Consider the following 24,865-nt stretch of genomic DNA (forward strand, 5'->3'; position numbering starts at 1 on the left):
AGATGGAAATATAAATGCAGTACTAAGTAGTACTGAAAACTGAAGGATGTGAAGAATTGAAAAGATGATGGAAGAGAGTAAGAACAGAGGACAGGGACTGAGGTAAACAAAGAAAAAAATCACAAAATATATCTTGGCTAACAATTATTTTCAGTGCAAATAGGAGAGAGGCACTAGAGACAGAAGAGCTAGCATGAACTTGCAAGAATTTGTTTAGGACCTTTATTTATTTTAGGACTTTTATTTAAGGTAATAAAGCAAAAGCATAATCATGATCAGTTTGAGGGTTTTTATTCTTCACCCATTAGAATGTAAAATATTCTCCTTACTGTTTTCCTTGAAAACATGCAAAATAGCCTAAACAAAACACTATATACTATATATATGCTAGCAGAGAGATTGCTAACATGACCTCCTGTTTTTAGTAGCACCTTACTCCTCAGCAGATCAGCAGTAGAACCAGAGCACCCCAAAATTATTGTTTTTCTTCCCAAGAAACACACACCAAATTCAGAAGTCTGCAACTCAAATGTTATACCAATGGAAAAACATGTTGTTGAATGCCCTATATAGCTGCATAGCTGTACAGGGGAAGCTTAGATACTGAAAAGCCAAGCAACAATTTGAAGATACCTTTTTGTTTTTCATCCTGAATGTTCATCGGTCCCCTTAGTAAGGATCCAAAGATGATTTCTGCAATTAGCAACTCAAGTGTGTCTGACATAACTACAGCATGGAAGAGAGACCCTCCCCCCCAAAAAAAAAGATATTAAAGAGGAAAAAAAAAAAAAACAGAAGAAAAAGTAAAAATAAATAAAACAAACATTAAAACTTTCAATTTAAACAAGCTTTTATCAATGTAACTTTGTAACTTGTGTCTAGTATAAAATTAGCATAACCATGACTGTTTATCAAATTTAAGTAACTCATTGTAATTTATTTATATTTATACTAGTTTGAGGAATTTGTGCTTAATATAAAAGCATAGTTTTAACAACTCCATACAGCCTTTTATTGCTCAATCAGCAGCCTTTATTAATGCTATGGAGTCAAGAAAGGAAAGAGTCCAAAAAGAAAAAGCAAGGACAAAAAAGACAAAAGAAATATAAATTATAGAGATTGCAGCTTCACATGGACAGTTTTTATAATTTCTTCACCTTATATGACAAATTAGATGGCAACTGAAAATAATAAGCCTACTTTTTACTGCAGAAGCCATTGATATTTGTGAGTGACCAATTTACCCTTCCTGCAGTGAAAATTATTTTACCAATTAAATAAACAAGCAACTATTATTTCTGTGATATGTGCTGGTAGAAAAAGCAGGAAACATATGGTAAAAAAGGACTCAAATGGAGCTTGAACAAAGAAAATGCTGATAAGAAATCAGTGACACTGAAGTCATGAGGGACAGATTTCAACAGGACAGAGCTATGACCAAACACAACACACAGGGCCAGAAATAAAAAGCACACGCTGTCAGAAAAATTAAATGCTGGAAATAGCAAATGATGGCAAAAAGAATGTTACAGCTTTTTAAATGAATGAAACAGGACAGAGCAGGAAGACTCCCAAAGAGACAGTACTTTTGCCAAAGCCAAGTTTGGAGATTTTAATAAATTCAATATTCTCTTTAGATTTAAAAATGATACTACATGAAAAACTATATTTTTAAATGCATTTACTTGAACGTTTGAGGCAGTTAAATAAAAGACATGCTCTCTTTCTGACTCTGACCGCCTGCATTCTCAGTTCAGAGGCTGTATATGCAATTTTAGGAACTGACTTAAATAATCTGGTTTGAAAACAGTCAACACAGATTTCCACTGAATCACAAACAACAAATATTTTCTCTTATTAAACTCCCCATTCCATTAAATTGAAGGAACAGTCTATTCTTTAAGAAAATAACACTTCTTCCTCTGACTTTACAAATATATAGTGCTTCATTACTCTAAATAAATAGTGCAATGTATAGCACATGGCAGTAAATCTATTAGGAAGTTGAATGCGACTGCAGTAAGTTTACTTACTAAGTGCAATTCAGTAGTTTACTGAAACAGTCGCAAACCAAACACACACATGCTAACAAGCTGAGAGGTGGAATCATCCTACCCAGACCTGATTTGGGCCAACTACAGCGTTGACAGGGCCATCAAAAAAACTTGAGAGACTGTGCACTGTACGGTGAAGTGGTCATTTTTCTTTTTTTACTGTACCACACTTTTCGTCTACTACGGCAGGCAATACTCTTACTAAAGCAAAATATTAAAGTTTAGAATTTAGGAAAAAAGAATGAGTGTCACTGGATCTTAGAACTAAAATTACCTAGAACAGACTAAACAGAATTCAAAACAAACTATATAGTCTTTTCATTTCAGGTAACCTACAGACTGAAAGAGATTGCCTTATGTTGCTCTCAGCATGCTTTAACTATTGGTCTGAAACACCTGAGTTTCAGAAATGTTGAAAGGGGGCACCAACAACAGATTCAGCATCACTGATGTAGTTCTCTAACTCCTATGAAGATTTTTTTTTTAATACATTAAAAAATCGTAAATTTATATTTGATATTAAATGCCCTTGCTTTCAATTACAAAAGCTCATGTTACGTTGAACAAGCCTTAACAAAATTTTCAGCTGTATTGTCCATTTCTTATGACCATTATAGTAAGGAGGACTAAAAAATGTGCTGACCCAAAGAGCTCGCTGTTCTTAAGACAGTGCATGGTCCTATCTTACAGGATAAACCTATAGTACAAATATGATCACACAACAGAGTATGACAGTCATCATTAGTAACAGATGAAAGGTGATCTCAGCTCCTAACACGGAGCTAAGGAAGGGAGCAAACAACAGGTTCTCAGTGCTTTTGTAAATAGGATTTTGATGGACTGAAACTAAAGGTTGGACTTCTGCACTGCTTAGTGTATGACAGCCTTTTATATTTCTTGATGGAAGAAAGCATACTGATGTTATATACTGAAAACTGTTATAGGATTCTTCATCATATATTATTTAAAAAATGCTTTGAAATTATGATTATGAAAATAACTGGATATATTTCGTGTTACCTTTTTTTTTTCATCCAGAAAACTACTATACACTAAAAAAAAGAAAACTTTTCCTATTCTTATAAATATACAGAAAAAAATGGATTCAGAATAATCATATGCAATCTCTTAGGCCTGTCAGCTTTACAGATACATAACATTTCATTACATCAGTTGTTCCTTAAGTGTTACAAGGAAAGCCAATTAAACATCAAAAGATTATTGCTTGCCACACCAAATGCAATGCTCATTGGAACAGTATGTCTTATCCACTAAGTGTTGACTTGGAATTCACTGTGACCAGCATTCTTAGCAAATGACAGCATCTACTACAAAATACTGATTACTATTAAGAATCAGTAAGTTAATGCATCAATTATCACAGCCATCATTTACCAAGAAATGCCATCCCAGCAAAAGCATGCTGCACAACTGTACGTTAACAGCACAACATTTATTTTGCCCTTAATTACCACTTCTACACCACTACCAGAGCCCTAGGAAATGTGCCATCATAACAAGAGGTCTTGCACACTACAGTTGGTTTCTGCACAGCTCAGCAATTTCCTCTGCCAACTCCACACTCCTTTATTGCAAAAAACACAGTCCAGGAGATGGTTGCACATACATCGTCCTGCAAGGAATCAGGAATCAGATGGTCACGTTGGCAACACCATTGCAAGGCTCGGCGAGCGTAGCACGACACTTCTCAGCAGCATGCATGCTATGGTGTGGTCTGCGTAGTTTGTGGGTAATATCAAGAAATGCCTAACCTTTGACTTGGCAGTCAAAAGGGTTACCTGTACTATCCAACACATCTGTGCATGTATTCTTTAACACTACATATATGGCTGAATGGAGAGTGTCTCCCCTAACTGAAATAAATTAATAAATTAGACACAAATGTATTTTTATCATAGTTTCTAACAGTGTCAACTGCTGGCAAAATCACAGCCAGGTAGGACTGGGAGTTGTTCTTCCAAAAGAGTAAAAAAACAATGAAGCTGTTTTGTTTTTATTTTTTTAATCTGAACATTAAATATACTTATGTGAGCACAGAATGCAAACGATATAATTTCCTCCAAACCTTTCAGAGTCTCACTGTAGCAACACTGACGACTCAAAAGAGCTGGTTAGCCCAGTTTTCATTACAATTCAAATGATTAATCCAGTAAACTCTTGCAACTGTCATTTTATTAACTTCGCTGGGATAAAAATATAGCTGTAAACACAAAAGTAAAAATTTCATGATCTAGTGACTAGGTAGCAAAATAAATCCTTTAAAAACTATCAAATGAAGCTAAAAATAAAATTAGATATAAATTCAAGTTTTAGACTGTGGTCAATTGAGGTCTAGACAAAACCCTATGTTTGTTCACTGCCTAGTCTCCAGTCTGCTCCAAGTTTGAAAAGGTAATTGAACTCAGTCTATAATTACTGGATTAGATACAGATGGGCTCTGTACATTTCAGGGGAGGAAAGAACTGTTTTGATTCATTTTATGATTGCCTGTAAGGTCAAACTTTTCAAAATGTACTTTCATCTGTTAAATGGTTTCTCAAAGTCCCAGGGGGACATCTTCAATAACTGATGTTTTAAGCAATTTGGGTCTATCAGATCCAGTCTTTGAATGTAATATGCCATCCATTTTCTAGAATTATAAATGTGCATATAGGTTAATTGCTACAACTCTTACATATTTTCAAAACTGAACTTTCTTGAAAAACTGCAAGTTTTACCCAACAACTGTTATGCATAAATACTCATATCATTATTTCTTTTTAGGGTAAAGAATATCTTTGAAGCAGGAATAAATAACACAAATTAGAAACATCCGTATTCATAATTCCTTCCCATTTGTCAGAAATTTCTGAGAATGATCTCTCAGGACCCAATTCAACTCACAAATAGCCCCAACAAATTCAGTTCACTTCTTACAAACCAAGAAGAGAGGCATTTACCTTACTGAAGAGGCCCAGAAAGCACTTTAGAAGACTTCTCCCTTAGTATTATCTTTTTTGAGTCTTCATCCTCACTCACAAAATACAACATGGAACAAACAATAAGCATTAAACTTTCATTCTAAGATTTTTTTTTTGAAAATCTTTTCTTCTATTCACATTTTTTCTTCAAAACACAACACAAAATTAGAAGGCAATATAGTAATTCAGTTCATAGCCCCAGACAACAGAGGAAACAACTTCACTATTCAAAATGTTGAGTGTTGTAATGCAAAAAAAAAAAAAAAAAAATCTTCTTGCTTAGAATATTTTTGCTTAGAATTTTATTTGTTACAACATAAATTGTGTTTAATAAATAATACTACCTCACTGGGAATATCCTCAGTCAAACAGTTATCTTTGTAGGATCTGACACCTTTGGAGTTCTTCTGTCAGAGTTAGTATTGTCCCCATTACCAGTCCTTAAATAACACATATGTTAAGGTAATCTGCCTCTGTCACTAAGTGTGCTAATAAAAGAGATTAGGAGCATTGCCAACTAACTCATGTCATTTCCATGGTTAACATTTTATTCACATTATTTCAAAGCTTTCCACATAAGGGACAAATCCTGAGGCCAGACCCAATCCCCACAAAAGCTTCAGCAGAAAGATGTTGCATAATATAAGAACAGTTATTAACTTGTCTGCCCTGACAGCAGGTTTTGCCCATCATGCAAAGACTGCAAAATTCTCCCTGAACAACGAAACTTCAACCACTTTATTTAAAGAACTGATACAAATCAGTTTGTTCTAAACACTTCAATTTATAAAAAGCCTACAAATAAATAATTTTTATAGTAATCACTTTTTAAAAACATCAGTAAAAGCCACTTATAAACAAATCAAGAAGCAGTCTTTGAAGTAAACTTCTGATTCTTGTTAACATCAAAATCAAGCAGGCAGATGTACTCAAATGATAAAATCCATGTAATATTTGTATCATCTCCCTTCCCATAACCCTAGTGGATGCTTTTAAATGCTATTTCTTTAAAACTTCTTTAAAATATTCATACTAGAATTTTATGTTGTGCTTAATTCAGTAAAAACAGATTTATATTTTGAGTTGTATAGAAAAGGCTTCTTTCCGTTCATTGTAAGAAAAAATAAAAAGTTTTGCTCAGAAAAAAAAAAAAAAAAAAAACTTTCATGCTTTATTTTCCCTACAAAATAAAATTATATCATGCATTTCAAGTGTGTTGTGTGAACCCACAAACCACTCCTAAAACTACTGCAAATTTCAGGACAGGGACAATAAATTGTGAAGCAGTGTATGGTAGAACAGTAAAGTCATAGCCAGACCACAGCACTGTGTGTTCTATATGCGGTAACACAGAAAAAAATAAACATACAGAACCATGGAATGGTTTGGGTTGGAAGGGACCTTAAAGATCATCCAGTTCCAACCCCCTGCCGTGGGCTGGGACACCTCCCACCAGACCGGGTTGCTCAAAGCCCCATCCAGCCTGGACTTGAACACCTCCAGGGCTGGGGCATCCACAGCTTCTCTGGGCAACCTGTGCCAGTGCATCACCACCCTGAGTGGTGATTCACTGAGTGAAGAATTTCTTCCTAATATCTTATCTAAGATAGCTAAGACCCTCTTTTAGTCTAAAGCCATTCCCCCTTGACCTATCACTACACCCCCTGACAAAGAGTCCCTCCCCAGCTTTCTTGTAGCCCCCTTTAGGTACCGGAAGGCTGATCTAAGGTCTCCCCTGAGCCTTCTCCAGGCTGAACAACCCCAGCTCCCTCAGCCTGTCTTCACAGGAGAGGTGCTCCAGCCCCTCTGTCATCTTCACGGCCCTCCTCTGGAACGTAAGAAGTTATGGTAGACCCCATTTTAGCTGAACAGAGTTTAACTCTTCGATACTGTTTTCCTTTGTTTCTTTCCTTTACATTTTGATTGTCTCTTGCATGTATTTTTCCCCATATTGTCTGTATGCTCCTTTACTGTATATAAAGTTTTTGAATATGATATAGCAGAGTTCTTGTGAGCATTTCCCATCTACACCACAATGGATTCCATAACGAACTAAAAATCTTAGGAATTGGAACAACATCATTAATACAGATAAAATCTTTTCTTACAACCTAGATGCACTGCCTTTATAATGCATCATTGTGTTTTTAAACAGATCAGAAAATGTACAAAACAAGGAGATACCCAGCTCATAAACATGAAATGGGTTGAAACAGACTACAGCAAGGTAGTACTGTTATATTAAATAGTATCTCACTTCGGATAATGCTTTTTTTTAAACAAAAAAAAAAGTTAATTTAACTGTCATTGTACATCCATACGTCCTCTGAAATTTGTGAAGAAATCAAGAAAAACGTCATAAATGAAGTAATTAACTTTGCACTAAGTAACTTCTGTGGTAGATACTTTCATTAAGCACCCTGGCAAGTCTAACACAACTATTTTATTTTAGAAATACTTTAACACATTGTTTCCTGTAAGTTCATTTATAAATAAAAAAGAAGACAGAACAATCATACATTCACACAGCCTAAGGTCAGACTGATCAGAGTCATAGGTCACTGGAGCAGTAGTCTGGGATTTGGGAAACCAGTATCCAATTCTTTGCTTTGGTAAGAAGCAATGTCCCACATGTAAAAAGGAATTCCTCAGCCACCCTGTGTATTAACTCCTGCATTACCCATTGACTACCATATGTATATTACAGTGTGTGCACTTGACTTGGAGCCTTCAAGTGGTGCAAAATCTCCCAAATCAAGGGTCAGCTGAGCCACACCACAAGAACGTACTTTTTCCAGCAGTGTATCTTGGTTTTGGTTTTCTGTACAATCCATAGACAATCAGACTTTTTTTTTCCTCTTGTGATTACATCTCCTAACAAAATAGAAGGAGGAAATTTCTCACCACAAAGAATACTTTTGCAGACTTCAGATCATTTTTGTAGCTCTTTGCTGAAAAAACACACATATGTTTTATATGTTTATATATTAGTTATATATATAATATATATTTGTTCTGAAAATGTTTAAAACAGATGCGAGCACAAAAATTTGTCTTTTTAAGAGCACTACAGTCTCTGCCTTGATTTTGCAATTCCCTCCATATTTCATTAAACTTTCATCTTTTAAAAGCTTAAGTATCACTACTTTGGTATTGTCTCCTGTGTGCTTCCTAGGAAGCCAAACAGACAAACTACGCCCTACAATAACCATGACCAGAATTAATAAATACTCCACTTACACATAAGGGTAATATCGGGCCAAAGAATCTTTAAATAAAGTAAATCACAGTTATGAAAACAGAGTTGAATGAACTGTGCTTCAATTTAAGCCTAGATAAAAGAACCCGCTCCTTGTATAATATGGCAGAAACTACAGTATGCATCACACTGTCCAGCTGAAAGCTGGATTGACCCTAAGAAAAATATATACAACAAAGACAGCTAAAGAAAGGGGAATTTTACATTATTCAAAAATTTGTAGCTGTCACTTGAAAATGGGTATGCAACAAAGTTCTGAACGAAGAATATCCCAAGAACATGCACATCTGTTTAATATTACAAGCTAACTGTCAACATCCTAAGTGAAGTTTTAATTTAATATTTTTTCTTTCTTGATGTTTTACCTTTAGAGAATGCCTCATGAGAGTATCAGCTTTCTATAAGAAACTGTTAAATATAAAGAAATGTTATTGTAGCATGTTTATAAAATCATAGTTCGAGAACTTTTTATTTTTCTAAAGCCTGACCACAACTTAATTATCTGCAGGACATTCCAAGCTCACAATTGCAAGCTCCAGTTCCCAAGCAATTTTAAACAATATCTACTGTACAGGACACACGGTATTGCAAATACCACAACATGGTAATGTTTCCAAAAGTCGGCATTAGAGCCTTTAGACATGGTTTTTATTTTCAATAAATATTTGTTTCTCCGCTAATCATTAAATCGTTTTCATCACCATTACATGTTTGTCTTTCACATGTCAGTTTGCTATCACCATTTATTTTTAGTAGGAGCGAACAAGTTATGAATAATACAGATATCAGATATAGCATGCTTTGTGTTATACATAAAGTGTCACAAGACCAAGCAGTGTGCTCCTCCGCAGCTCTCACAATGTTTTTCTTCTTTTTTCAGGAAAAAGCACAAGTTAAAAGGCTAAACTGGAGTTAAGGGGAGGGGGGGTGGGACGGAAGAGCATTAGCTCAGCCAAAAACTCTTAAAGAAATTACAGCTTTCTTTTCAGAAAGAGAAACGAAAAGCCTGGGAATATGAAAATGTTGCTGCTTTGTGAGAACATCCAAACCACCTGAAAATAGGCAAGAATAAAAAATCCACAATGCAGTTGTGTTTGTACTTTACCCACATCAATATGAAAGAAGACAGCAGCTGATACAACAGTTTCAGAACTCCTCAGAGGACCCCCAAAAGTACACTTCTTACAAACATCCCTGTCTTCCTACTTCTTTAATGAACTCTCCTCTTGCCTGGAGACTGTTTAGGACTCTATGTCCAGCAGTGTGGTTATTTCTGGTCTTCTAAAGTAAATCTTGCTACCTTTCACCTGTACTAAGCATTTGAGGACTTCATATTTTCACCCAAGGCTTTTCCATTTAAAAAATAATCAGTGAATGACCATATTAAAAATCTGATTAGAATATTGCTCCACATTAGAAGTCTAATCAACCTACTGGACCATTTTTAACAAGTCACAGAACAAGACCCTTCCTCTTAGTTTCAATCCCAGACCAAAGAAATACTTAAAGACCTCAGCTGTCCTCACAGAACCTCTGCTGATGTTCACCTGAAGCCTATTTCTCACTTTCCATGCCACAGAGACATGGAAAAGTAGGAAACATCAGTCAGTCCCAGCTTGTACTGCAGAAATTAAATATTCAGTTCAGAATCAGTAAAATTAAGTCCACATTCAAAGCGGTTTAAAAGTCAACCAAAAAAGGAAATACCCGCTGAGAAATGTCAAGCAGGCAATCTATTAATAGTAGAAAAGCAACGATTGAAAGGGACTTGGGTTACATTTAACTATCTGGGTCTTGTTTATTTCTTTCAAATGCTGGACAATACCTACGGAAGTGGAATAGATTTAACCTTCAGCAGATGCTGTACACCCACCGCTCTCACTGCTCTCAGCCAAAAAGGAGCACACTGAGTCAGAATGGAAGGATAAAGAGGGGCAAGCACACACCTCAAGGCTGGCACCCCGTCACCAAGAATTGTCACATTTGGCAGACAAAAAGCTTTGCCACACCACCCTGAAGCCAGGAAATATGTTTTCAATAAAGTATTCGTAATTTACAATTCTAAACAGTTATATTAAACTGAAGTATTTCAGACATTAAAGAAAGTTTTTCCCACAAACCGTTGCCAACAGTTCGTATCTCCAATTTTCACCCTTTAATTGCTTTCACGGAAACTATCATACCAGGCTTTAATATCTGCCAGCCTGAACAATATTTTCATGCATAGTGGTCTGACATTTCAAAGACAGAGCATCTAGTTTCAAAGTCTTTTACTGGTAATTTATATCATTTTATCTATGGTGGAACAACAACTAAAACAATGTTATTCCCTCGTTATCAAAAAATCAGAAGGAATTTGAAAAAACATGCCCAAATTAGCAAAACCAGAAGAGTCTCAGTACAAGTAGTTGAAGGCAATGAGTTCATTTTATTTGAAGTTGCAATCTCTTTAAGCTTTGAAGTACCTGTTCCCTAAAAGGGTTTAAACATCCTTTTTTATTATTTCAACAGTATGAAGCATAGCACCCTAAATCATCTCCCCATTTTATTATTTCAATGTATTTGAGAGCTCAAAGCAATTACTATCTGTGATGGCTCAGAAATTCTGTTAGCTAATTGTCACAGAGGAGAAAACTGTTTGGCCTGAGTCTAGATTTACTAGAAATTAACAGAAGTAGTACTCTGAGACAAAAGAAATGCCCCTCTCTGTGTAACTGTACAAGCATCCATATTTCTGTCCTCTCATGTTTGACTGTCCCTTCTCGAACCTGTATCAGACTATTTTCTTCTTGCTACGCCTGCTGACTCCCTGCTGCGCTTGTTATCATTCCCTTTTATCACTCCAGCTTCCTGGATCCCACAGACCTGACATCCTGTCCCTGTACCACCATTTTTCTTTAGATGTCATACAAAAGACTACCTATGTTTGAGAAAGGAAGGGGGCAACACGAGGAAATCTGAGGTTTAACATCCAGTTCCATTCAGACAACAAACTTCCATTGAGTTTATCCTAATTTTTAGCAAGGCAACAAACCAACAGGTCACAGGAGGTGTCAATAGACAACCATACCTTGAAGAGAGTTCATAGTGACCAGCTACGCCAAATAATTCCTCCAGCAACTGCAAGCCAGGAAAGAACTTCCCACAAGCAAGCTGGCCCTAGAAGGAGGGCAGGAGAGGACAACGACAGGGGGCCCTTCACCCTCAAAACATGAACTGCAGCACTGGGGTTCTCCTGGACTCCTCAGCACCACATGAGGTCCAGTTAACTGAAACAAAGCTAATGGGCAACTAAGGAAAGCTGTCTCCCAAGCCAGCTTTTAACCCTGCTGTTCAGTCTACATTCAGAAAACAATTCCCATGGAGTTAAGAATGAACTTAAAAGCAAACAAACAAAGGGAGGAGAGGACAACAGACATTTGTACAGACATTTCAGAACTTCCCAAAATATAAGAGTTCAGAACTCCTCCCCAAAGGCTGACCTATATCCTCACCACTGTTACTGATGTAAGTTTTGCTAAAACCAGAAGCATCACATGGGGAACATTAGTGATCTGGCATTTAATCCTACTGCGTAAAACAAGGTCAGCATTTCGTTCCTCTCCAAAAATGTTTAAAAAAAAAAATCTTTCTTCTGCTGTTTCCTTAATTTGCTTTTTATGTTTCTAGCCCCATAATTAAAGTTATCAACTTCTTTGCCTTCCACCTCTCAGGCTAAATTTCTTCTCAAACAAGGATGAGAGGTAAAAACAATAAACATACGTAATAAGAAACTATCATTAACCATCATTTGCAGGGAACAAGAGATAAATCTGAAATATTAGAAAGCAGCATTCTGCATCTTCCCATCTGAAAACGCATAATTTAAGACTTATGTTTTCTGCCTAGCAAATGAGGGAAGAAAACCTGGAGCACAAAACACAGCCCCACCGGTGAACTTTGAGGGGAAAAGTGGCCGCTCGGCACGGCACGAGGGAGACGTCAGAAGGAATTCCGATGACCTCAGCTATGGGCCCAATTTATTAGAACTTACCTCTCATTAAAACCTAAAAAGTGAACTGAAATATCACTTGCTGTCCAAACTTTGGCACAGTCATTAATTTGCAATAAAGACTGTAATTGGTCATACCGTAAGCAATATATATTTCCCTTGCATCCAAATATCCTCTCACGGGAGTTATTCTTATGTAAGCGTTAGAGCCAAAACGATCATATAAACTAACCTGAGTAAAGCAGGTTAGAAATTTTCAGTCTGCTTTGTGTAAAAAAACCCCAAATTAAGCATATCACCCTACCCATTGCTGACCATCTCCCTCAGAGCACTGGTTAGGGTCAACCACTGCAGTACATCGGGATAATTCGCTCCATGGCCACGCAGTCTTTGGCTAGCTGGCTGTGCGCTGTCAAGGACTTTTAACGGTACCAATCTCAGCTACAGAGGTTTTCAGGATTAGGTCCCATTCAGGTCTATTCTAGACCTGGCAAACGCACGTCCCATCCTATAAAAAGCTATATAGCAAGTGGGTTATTTTATTTTAACTGGTATTTCCAAGTGAAAAGGAATATAAGTACTTAACATAAAGAAGTTAACTGGAAGTTGGCAGGTGGTCTTGATAAATACAGTATTGTTGTGTTATTAGAAGTGTGTGTATAACTGAAAAAAAAAATCAGAGCAATTAATACTGAAATGTTGCTTTCCCTGGCAAGAGAACAAAGCAGGCCAGATTTTCACTTGAGTCTCCTTTTTCACACATAAACTGAAACTAAGTAGTGATAAAGTTGGGGTTGTCTGCATTTTAGTTGCTCTGTCTCAGGCTAGTAGACCCCCCCCCCCTTTTTTTTTTTCTCCTCTCTTTTTAGTATTTTGAATATTTCTTGGTTGTTTACTAATTTAGAAGTAATTCGCTATGCTTTGCAACTACCGACCCAAGGCTGACTCGGAACAGGCAACGCAGTAACTGTCATATTCCAGTGAGAAGCTTAACGCCCGGCACTGGCATTTTGGCACACATTTTACTTTTAGACCAGCATACAATCCCTACTTCTCCCCTCCAGACCCTTCTGGAAGTGTCACTACCACAGCAGCTGCAGGTGGCTGAGGCTGAGCACCAAGGCCAGCACAGACCCACGGGAGGTCATGGAAAATCCTTCAGACCTCCCAGTCCTTATGCACTTTAACCAGGCACATTACAGAGTTATGGGGTCCTGCACTTTAGTCTTGATCCCTCTTCAAACATTTTGGAATAGCCTGCCAGGGATCAGAAGGTAATTATGTTTAAAACCATTTACTTTTAACTGTGCTGTGTCAATAATTCTGTTGTGCTATTCAAGGTGGTACAACACAGTCAGTTTGGGAGTCCAACTCCTCGTTTGGGCATTCTCCAATGCTTTTTTAGCCTTCGTTAACGCCATGCAAAGATTCAGGAACTGTAAACATCATATACAAGCATGCCTGCTCCTTTCTTTCATCCTACAAGGATGCTCTAAATGCCAGATTGTGCGAAGATGTGCAGCGAGATCCCATGTTTGGGCCCAACGACAAAACATCAGTTCTCCCCCTCTTCTAATAGCAATGTTAGTAACATCAGTAACATCAAAAAGCAACAACAGAACTACAAAACAAACTCCAACAACTGGAGCTGATCTGTAGTCAGAACAGTACGCTATGAAAGTTAGGCCACCTCATAATTAAAAAGTTTGCTCAAAATTTATATTCAAAGTCATTTGTTATGGCTTTCACAAGAACTAGTTCTGGAGACAAGTTTTATGTGGGGATTTTTCCTCCTCATTAAATATACGTACAGAGCAACTGAACATACTCTTGATGTGAATGCTGGCCTACCATACCCATTTAAGAAAAAAAAAAAATCAGTTAATCATCCTATAGAATCCATACACACAAGTTATATGAAGAACAGATGTCGTAGCCTTGTGAATCTGGCATCCTTATGTGTTCAACAGCTTCAAACACAGACATTTGATCATTCTGAAATTTTGCATTTAAAGACTTAGAAACATTTAACCTTTCAAATTTTCCATTCTCAAGGATATGTTTTCAGAATGTCTGGTATTGCTTTTGAAGAATTTGTGCTGTTGCACTTCGGTTTTTGGCTCTTTAGAAACACCTTAAAGAAGATAATCTCCCTAGCACAACAACAACAAAAAAAGTGATTTATGGTTGTAATCAAGCCTATCATGAAATTCTGTTTGACCATTAATTTTTTTTCTGTTAATAGGCCGTATCAGCCGTGATTCCACATTGAACAGTGAGCAGTGATTGAAAGTTCTCATTCCTTCCATATTTTCAAATAACTAGGAAGCATATTTGACAGATCTTCCCAATAGCTCAAAAACTTTCACTGCCATAAAAGCAAAAAGGAAAGGCTTAAGTAGTAAGATTCCCCAAGACTGCTCTAAAATAGAAGTTCAAATGCCAAACACCTTCCAAAATTGACAGTCATGTAAAATAACCAAAACAACAAGTATAAGGCTACAGTAAAGCTGTGAACAAGTGTTACATGAACTGGGCCTACGCTATATTTGTTCTGGATAATTTGTCATTCAATGCTTAATTCAAACCCAATTTTATTTATTTATTTTTTTAAATGTTAATATGTCTTGTCCTTACAATTCTTCCATCACTTAGCAAACAGCTCAGCTTGATGCCAAATCTGATACGAAGTCACTGTGTGAGCATGTAGAAGCGTGATTAAAAATCTTTAATATCTCCATATACGGCACTTTAAATAGTTATGTCACAATTTAAGTTTAAGGACAGAAAAATAAAATGTTGCTTTTGTTTTAGTTGGCCCAAAATCACTCATACACACAATATAAATTCTAACGGTCTTCTATAAATTTCAAGCACTGAAGAGTTCATCGCTGTATCATAATTTTCTTGAAGGGAATCATAGAAGTCAGCTCTTCTCTTCATCCTAGTCAATATGTAATCGGCAAACGGGCAGAGATTCCAACAACACGCACTAAAAACACAGTTTCTGTCATTTTACATTGCATGTAAGACAATCAAATGCTTGAAAAATGCAGCTGACGGATGAAGAAATCCTACATACACGAAAAAAGCCAGAAATAGGTCAGTGCTGGGGCAAAGAAAACGTTTTTATAAGTTTGTGGCCATATCAGTCTTCTTTCATTTAGCAGAGCACTCCTAACCAAACTGATCAGTTTCATCTGAAGTCTAACATCACCAGCAACAGCAGTCTCTACAACTAACATTACACGATCCTTTGGCCGTGCTGCTGCCACCCTGCACAAAGTCAGGCAAGACACCCCAACCGTAGCACGGAAGAGCGTGGCTGGGTGCAGACTCCGCAGAAATATTTCATCACTTCTATACCTGCATGTCAAACAGAGGTCTTCAACTATTGCTCAGCCAAATAAGGCACAATGGAAGTACTGCCCAAGTGTAAATTATTCAGGGTCTCCATTGCTATCCTACCTGCGTATTCTGATTGATATCCTCCAGGGCAAGTTCTAAAGACAACAGTAGTTAACAGCTTGATATGTTTCTTGGGTTAAAAAACAAACAGTACAAAAAAGTACAAGGGGAAGAATTCACTCGCTGTGTGTGTCTTTAAAATAGAAATGTATTAAATAATTAATGTGTCTTTAAAATAGAAATGTATTAAATAATTAATGCATCTATCAAGTATTACAGTTGCAAGGTGAGTTGCATGGTTTTGGCAAAAGCAGCTCAATTTTTAATGGGTAGGCAAATTAAAAATTGCTATTTGAAGAGAGGCTTTGACACATGTAATCAAATCAAGTTGTATTTAACTGAAGCAAGCAAGTGAAATCATTTATTTCACTACAAAGCTTACTCTTTCTAGGCACAGTTTCTATGGTTTGTTCACACATAGAATCAGACCTTAAAGAAGGCCTAAAAGAAGTGTTATAAAGACTTCTCTGGTCCAGCAGGTATCTGGCTCTGCTGCCACCAACTTAATTGAGCTACAGGAGCAGAAACAGATCGAGCCTGATCTATTTCACTCCAACTCATTTATTGACATATTCACAGCATTCATGCTCGTATCTGCTTTGGCAAGGCCTTGCCTTTTTCTCCAAAGCCATTGTTTACATTAGTACCATAATTAAACCCATTCTCGCCATCAGACTAATAGGTCAGGTCATCCATGGTGGTGGCACTAGCCGATTACTTCGCTTGGTACTGATGTAATTAAGCAAGATACTTCCAGACACATCTTTGCATTTTTTCCTGTTGCCTGGGCAGTGCCCTTAGGAAATTAAGAAATGACAAGGAGCTCAGAGAGAAGACTGAGACCAAAAGAAAATGGTAGCTGTGAGGGGAGGAGGGAGGGGAAGAATAAGGTAGGAAGAAAAAGACGTACATCTAGCATGCCAACACAGCACAGGACAGTGGCTGGGCAATGAGAAGAGCATGAGTGTGAAATGTTTTGACAAGGTGTCCAAACATTGGCTAGACCCTTAGATGATAACAACCTGCTCTCAGTGTCAGTCCAAGTGAGAGTGTTCTATAGAGTAGATTTAAAATTTGCACCTGTGATGATGCAGTTAAATGCCACATGATGTCTCATGACAAAAATTCAATTATCTTGGAATTCCAGGAATTTACACACACAAACTGTATTTAAAATCATAAAAGTCACCCTGTTCTCAGGTAAGATTGAAGAAGTCTGATCTAACACCACAGAATTCAGTTAAAAGCAGAAGCTGGGGAACAGGGAGGGTGGGCAGGGGAAAAAAAATCAAGTCTTATGGACGAAGTTCTTGAATGTAGCTTTACAGACAGGTCTTATCACCGCAGACTGATCCCCAGCACAGAACTCACAGCTGACAAGTCACTTGAATCAACTTTTCATGGACAGTTAATAATTACGTGATCAATTAACAGGCACCCCATTTGACACCCTCTGCTTAGGCCTCAAAGCAACCACTGAACAGCTGGTGTCAAGCGTTGCAAAATACATCAACTTTTAAGTGCTTTCTCTTAGAAACTGGAAAAGTGCAATGGAGACAGAAATTTGACATTAATCTTTGTGTTTGAAACTCAACTATTTATAAGGCAGACGATATTAGGATGAAGGTTACTTGTCACTCTTTGCTCAGTCCTGAACTTGCACATTTCGGTCGGGCTGTGCTCAGAGAGCACACTCAGCACTCTGCTCCCCTTACAAAATACAGTCCAGTGCCTTACTAAAGGTGTTTTTCAAACCCTGCTCTGATCCCTGACTTTCTTCTCCCTCCCTTTCACCCGGTACAAAGGCGAAGGTTAGGCAGCAACTTTGCTTTTGCAGCACTGCTGACGGACACTATCGCTGCTCCGCCGCTCCGGCGATCTCTCAGCGCTCGTCCCAAGCCTTGCGGCGTCCCGGTGCTCTCGTCACCTGCAGCTCACCTCCAGCCGGCACTTGACAGCCGGAGGACGGAGGGCACAAACGCAGGACGACAAAACGGGCGGCCCTGTGCCACCAACACCCGCTGCCCCCTCGGCTCCGGGCGCCGTCTCCTACGTGGCAGCCGCTGTGGGCAGCGCCCCGGGGGGAAGGCGGCGCCGCCCCGGCAGGAAGGGGAGCCCCCGGGGGCGCCGGGCGGGCTCCGAGCCCACCGCCGGGCTCGCAGCCCACATCCGTCCGGGGTAGGCGGGCGGGCTGCGGGCACTCGGGGCTCCGAGCCCCGGCTCCCCGGGGAGGGCTGCCCGGACCCGGCTGCTGCTGCTGCCGCCGTCCCCCCTTTTCCTCCGCCCCGCACTCACCACTTCTCGTGCCCGGCCGGTGAAGTCGCTCTTGGAGCGGGCAGCGCCGCGCTTGAGCAGCTCATCCCTGGCGCTGTCCCCGGCCGCCACCCCCAGCGCCTTGTTGCGGGTTTTCACCGTTTTCACGCTGGCCTTAAAGAGCAGGGTGATGTCCACCGCCATGGCGGACGGTGCCGCCGCGCAGCCTTCCCCGCGCAACGCGGCCCCGCGCGACGCGTTCCGCCGCCCGCCCGCCCCCGGGGCCGGTCCCGAAGCCTGCGAGGGAGCGTGGTGGGGCCGGCTGTGGGGCTGGCCGTGGGGCTGGCTGCCGGGACCCTCCGCTGAGCCCGCCGGCCCTGCGAGGTGTTTTACCCCCCGGCCTGGGCCGCCGTGGAGGCCGGGCCGTGTGAGGAAGGCCTCGGCTGCGTGCAGCCGCGGCCAGGGACGGGCTTCGCCGCCCGGCTCCGGCTCTCGGCGTCCTGAGGGGCTCAGCCAGCAGCTCAGGGGGCTCAGCCAGCAGCCCGGGGCTCGACCAGTTCTTCCCCAGAATTTGGGGAGCTGCCGTGTTGATCTGCCTTCACGGGCTCACCCCGGGGAAGCTGGAAGAAGCATGTGTCTGCGTGTGTACTGGAGTGTCGGGGTAGTGCTGTAGGAGACTTCGGCACTGCAACGTCCTATCACATAGCAAAACTTTGCGGAATAAAACTTAAATTCCAGTAAAACTACGGAGTCCGTGCCGCCGAGCTCTGGTGGCATGGCAGGTGTCACCAGGTGGTGCTGTTATACAGAGGCATCCAGGCCTTCAGCCTCAGAACTTACTCACGGAAAGACAGGTTAATTAGAGCTGATTAATGTGCTTTAGCAGGTTTGTAGCAGGATCGGGGATTAGTGCAGGTGAAAAGTTTGCAGAGGAAACAACCACATTGATTATTGGTTATTTATTTCTGAACTCTAGAGATAGAACAGGCTCCTTACACCTGGAGTGTGCGACCTGGAACGTGATTTCCTCCTTACCAGGAGGCTGATTTCAAGGTTCCTGAGACCTGCTGCCATCTAACACTGGGACGGTATCACACTGGTACCTGAAGGACATACCACACAGGGAATTACAATAATAGAATCATACAATCATAAAAGTTGGAAAAGACCTCCAAGATCATTTGGTCCAACTACCACCAATCTCACCCACTAGACTGTGTCCCTAAGCACCACGTCCAACCTTTCCTTAAACGCCCCAAGGACAGTGACTCCACCACCTCCCTGGGCAACCCGTCCCAATGCCTGACTGTTCTTTCTGAGAAGAAATGTCTCCTCATTTTCAACCTAAACCTCCCCTGGTGCAACTTGAGGTTGTTCCCTCTAGTCCTATCACTAGTTATCTGTGAGAAGAGGCTGACCCTCAGCTTGCTACACCTTCCTTTCAGGCAATTGTAGAAAGCAATAAGGTCTCCCCTGAGCTTCCTCTTCTACAGACTAAACAGCCCCAGTTCCCTCAGCTGCTTCTCATAGTACTTGTGCTCCAGGCCCTTCACCAGCTTTGTAGCCCTTCTCTGGACACATTCCAGTACCTCAATGTCCTTCTTGTACTGAGGGGCCCAAAACTGAACACAGTACTTGACGTGCAGCCTCACCAGAGCAGAATATAGGAGGATGACCACCTCCCTGCTCCCGCTGGCTACACTATTCCTGATACAAGCCAGGATGCTCTTGGCCTTCTTGGCCAGCTGGGCACACTGCTGGCTGTTCAGGTGAGCATTGACCAACACGCCCAAATGCTTTTCCTCTGCACAGCTTTCCAGCCACTCTGCCCCAAACCTGTAGCACTGCATGGGGTTCTTCTGACCAAACTTCAGGACCCAACATCTAGCCATGTTGAACCCCATCCCACTGACCTCTGCCCATCAACACGTCCTGTCCAGGTCCCTCTGCAGGGCCTTCCTACCCTCTGGCAGATCAATACTTCCCCCCAGTTTGGTGTCATATGCAAACTTACTGAGGGTGCACTCAATTCCCTCCTCCAAATCATCAATAAAGATATTAAAGAAGATGGGCCCCAACACCGACTCCTGGGGAATGCCACTTGTGAATACTCACTTATTGGTCATTTAACTGAATCTGAAGAAAGCTTTTTGAAATAGTCTTTGCTATGATTTCTGTTGAGGCGATTTCATTACCTTGTTCTGTGCAGGAGACAAGCTAGTTGCAGGGAAATTGTATGGCACAGCAGGTAAAACTTCTGACCAAATAACCAGTGGTGGTGACGTATATATGCCATATAATGCTTTGGGGTCCAGCAGACACTGTAGTTTTTAACTGTGCTCTCACTGACCAAAAGAAAGTTCTCTGAAACAGTCTCCAAAGAAGAAAATTTCAAAATCTTGCCTCTGAAGCTTAATCCAACTATTTTTCATATCTGTTCTGGAGTATCAGACTTTATTCCATTGATAATTACTACCTTGCTTGTCAGTTCACTTCAATCTTAGCAACAGAGGCTCCTTCATAGTTCTACTGTGATTAGGATCCATTCATACTCTGTTACCATTGCTCTATTCTAAATCATGCTTTATTGTGGTATGGATACGTATTTCTAATTATGCAAACATATGGTGTTAAGTCACTGTCCTCGGTGCTGGATTTACCATTAAATATATTTAAGGTAATAGCAAGTGGACAGCTAAGGAAACGAGGGTTTCTACTACAGGAAAGCCAGCAGTATTTGATTGGACCTCAACCCACATGCCTCTGCCTTTTCTAGATATAGTTCAGATGGAAGGGACCCACAAAGATCACCCAGTCCAACTGCCTGACCTCTTCAGGGATAACGAAAAGAGAAGGCATTTTAATGAGAGCATTCTCTAAAGGCCTCTTGAACACTTCCAGTCATGGGGCATGCACCACCTCCCTAGGAAGCCTGTTCCAGTGTTTGACCACCCTCACGGTAAATAAATGTTTTTTACCCTCCAGTCCGGACCTCCCCTGGTGCAGCTTGTTGCTGTTGCCTCCTGTTCTGTCATCAGTTACCAGGGGGCAGAGACCAGCACCTCCCTCTTGCCTTCCCTTCCAAGGAAGTTGTGGAGATCTCCTCTGAGACACCTTTTCTCCAGACCAGACAACCCAAGTGTCCTCCCTGCTCCACACAGGACATGCCTTCCTGTGTACCTATGAATCTATATCCAACATTACTGTATCCCAGCTGCAGAACCTGGCATTTGCCTTAGCTGAACATCATGCCATTGATGATGGATACCTGTTACAGCAGTTTTCATATGCTGTGATTCTGCCATCCGTAGGGTAACTATGCCTCACACCATAAACACATTACTTCATAGACACTTGCATAGGTAACTTTGTGCCAGTAGAAATAAGACATTCACAACTTGGGCCAGAGTAATAAGTTCCTGAAAATGCAGGTGACAAAATTAACCTCTCTGTTTTTGTGCATATTTCACTATAGAGCTTGTTCTTACATCTAATGAAATTAACATTTATGCTCATTTGACGTATTCCCATTTAAGTGGATTTTGGATAAGAATCTATACATTTTTGCTATTTAAGTGTTGTTGCTATTTCACATTTAAACTAAAAGGAATATGAATGTTATTTTGAAATCTTGAACTTCGTCTTACCTGCCAGGTTTTAGAAACAACTTACCAGTGCCTATACCAGGTTATAGTTTACTCATTTTCTAAAGAAATTTAGGTACTCAACAATAACCAGAACACTCTATGTTTTTAGATGAAAAAATAAAGAAACTTCAGTACGTTAAATTTTAACAGACTTACTATAGTTCACCTCCCAACTTTGCAAAGATTTATACACATACCGAACCACAGTGATTACTGTGAATACTCCCACTGAGGTCAGTGGAGACACACAAGGCGCATACAGTTAAGCACGTAAAGCTTTTATCAGATCAGGACCTTGGCTTAAAATTCTTTGGGAATATGATTGTGTCTTTATTTCTACTTTTATCTATTTATTTGTGCTTTATGTCCACAAATAACAGTATGTGTGTGACCAGTAGTTACTGAAAACCACCCCAAAACAGAAATAGGAGAATTACACAACCAGTTGTGAACCTCAATGCTCTTAAACTATTCAGGCACAAGGAAATAAGCAGAGACACATTTTAAAAGAAACACAGTATTAAAATTCCATATGGCTGATCTCATCTGTCAGAAATGGACTGAACAGTTAATCTGGTAAAGGAAAAAGTTAAAACACCTTTTCAATGTGAAAGAAGGTTGCTCAAATGGTCTAACTCATTAGGTATATAATACCCAGGCCTCTGCTGTAGAGATAAATAGATAGCTTTGAAGATTTCAATTACTTTCAAATCAGTTGCTAAGAAGTGGTGCCCAGAGCTTTTATTTGAACTTGATCCTAGCTTCCTGTATACAGTAACTGCATCTCTCAGTAGTTATTTGCACTTCCACAACCACCTTGTTTTGAAAGTTTAAAGCTTACTTTGGAGCAGATAGGTTTCAATAGTATATGCTGGAGCTTCCTGTAATTGCTAAAACACTAACCTTGAAATTTAAGATTTTAAGGTTGGAGTAAAATTCTAAAACACACACAAAGGGCTACAGTGCCACCATAAGCAACACAGGTAAATCTGTAGGAATGCATGCACTGTGCACTCAGTCGTGCTTCAGCAGACATATGTCTGGAACAGGAGGAATTAGGCGTTTGCAAAATACTATAGTTTCATTTGCAGTGTGCTGATCATCAGGTGTTGGTGTGTATCTGCTTAAATACCATATGCAATAAAATAACTTTTCCCACCAGTGGAAAGGAGGCCAAAGCTCCCCTGTAGTTATCAATTAATATAACCATTAAACAGGAGCTGGTGGGTTTCATCCCCACTCAGAGGTAACCCCTCAGTTGGTAAGTTCTGCCTGTGTGAGAGGTAAAAAAATGGGGTAAAGTTCCTGAACTCTATCCCTTACAATGCACTCCAGTTACATGGGTCCTAATTTGGCACAGACAATAGAAAACTCTATGCTGTCCATTTTATACATTTCATATTTTTTCTGGCATAAAAACAGTAACTTTCTTTATGTGATGGCAGTGTTACAAACTAAACAAGATATCAAAAGGAAGGCAATTTGCTTACAGTGCACATCTGTAATCGAGACAAATCAAGAGGGGAGAAGCTGTATTTGATGATTGTTTAAACTTTCAAGCCAATAGCATGCATGCTTATTGGCTTAACATGAAAGTAAATATAATAAATTTGTGAATGTGTGAAGAAATCTTTTCTTGGTGTTTAAAAGTAGGATTGGGAGACAGTACAACCTGTACAAAGAAAGTATGCTGACTGTATACAGTGGTGCAAAGTTCTGTGGAAAGAATGGATATGAACTGCAGAGTTACTCATGAGTTTTAATGTCTGTGGAAACAAATATTGACTGCCCCAAACCAATTCCATTGGCAGTAACATGAAGGTTCTGTTATTCCTCTTGAAACTAGACCATCACATCAAAATTCACACACTCAAAAAAAAAAAAAGAAAAATAACCAAACATCACTGAAAGTATACCTTTTTTCTTAAAATATATCAGAATATATGATGTCTAACAACACAAATTCAGGAAAAAATGTTAACTCGATTTTCATCTTGTTTAAAGGCATATTTAGTTCTTAGTGATATCATATATAAAAAAACATGTTTTAGTTGTAATTTAACTCCTAACATAGTATATTCTATCCAAACTACATCATCAAATGATAGGTGTATGTATGTGTGCGCTTGATGCAATTAAGCTTGAAGTATGGAGATGGTAAAGAGCTGGCTTTTGCATGCAGAAGGAATGCTCAGGAGGGCCAATTCTTCCTTATGTAAATTAAAATATTGTCACTGCCTTTGAACTTTGCATGTAAAAAGCAGATTAAATTCTAAGTGAAATTCTAAGAAAATTGTAGGTCTTCACCAGAAAAAAATAATTATATATATATATATATATAGACAAGGTGTCAATAAAAAAGAATAAATTGGGTTGTATATACGTCACAGAATCACAGAATGGTTGAGGTTGGAAGGGACCTCTAGAGGTCATCTAGTCCAACTTCCCTTCTCAAGCAGGTCCACCTGCAGCTAGTTGCCCAGAACCATCCATGATACATGTTACCATACTTAACCTATGAACCTAAATAAATGTTATTTTCCAAAGTAGACAACTTCAGAAGGTAAGATATTCGGTTCAGTGCTCACAACTGAAGTTGTAAACTTGTAGTTTATAACACATTCTCATCCCCCAAAGCTTTTGATTTTATAGTACAGTGTATATTAAGTTTTATTGATGTCATTATTACTCCTGCTTCTTGACTGTTTCATCATCTGCAGTAGCTACAGCAAATGTATTTCTGTAACAACTCTGGACATTCCTGGTGTTTTAAGCAGATTATCATCTAACTTGGACAGTCCTGGTTAGTGGGTCCAAAACAATGGTAGCTAAAAAGAAACCTAGAACCAAGGTCAGGTCCAGATAGGTTGGATTCCCCAAAGGTAATTAGGAACCTAACTTCTATATAAGATCTGAATGCCATTCAAGTTTGTTTTTTTTTGTTTTATGGCCCAAAAACCTCTAGGGTCTTCCCCCACTCTGCCTCTGGCCCAAGACCTCATTTCAACCCCCCCAGGACCATCAGTCCACGGTGGCCATGAAGGATGCATCCCAACCTGGCCTTGGTTTGTCTCTGTCCCCAGAAAGCTGTCTGATATCCTGGGCTGGGGATCCCCCAGCCACCCTGCTCCCTCACTTTGGGGCAGTGGGACAGGCTGGTGAGGCCCTGCCCTGCCATGGTGTCCACTTGGCTCCCCATCCCTAAGGGAGCA

At 39.8% G+C, this 24,865-nt stretch overlaps 1 protein-coding gene across 1 annotated transcript in view; it reads right to left on the reverse strand.

Annotated features, from left to right (window-relative positions):
- The window catches only part of STX18 (syntaxin 18), a 64,936-nt gene extending 46,519 nt beyond the window's left edge, over positions 1-18,417 (reverse strand). The window contains exon 1 of the mRNA XM_038178294.2: positions 18,049-18,417. Within this exon, the coding sequence (XP_038034222.1) occupies positions 18,049-18,210 (162 nt within the window). The 5' untranslated portion in view covers positions 18,211-18,417. The remainder of the gene's footprint in view (positions 1-18,048) is intronic.
- Between the last annotated feature and the right edge of the window lie 6,448 nt (positions 18,418-24,865).

This window comes from Anas platyrhynchos, chromosome 4 (genome assembly GCF_047663525.1).
Source record: "Anas platyrhynchos isolate ZD024472 breed Pekin duck chromosome 4, IASCAAS_PekinDuck_T2T, whole genome shotgun sequence".
Taxonomy (NCBI): Eukaryota; Metazoa; Chordata; class Aves; order Anseriformes; family Anatidae; genus Anas; species Anas platyrhynchos.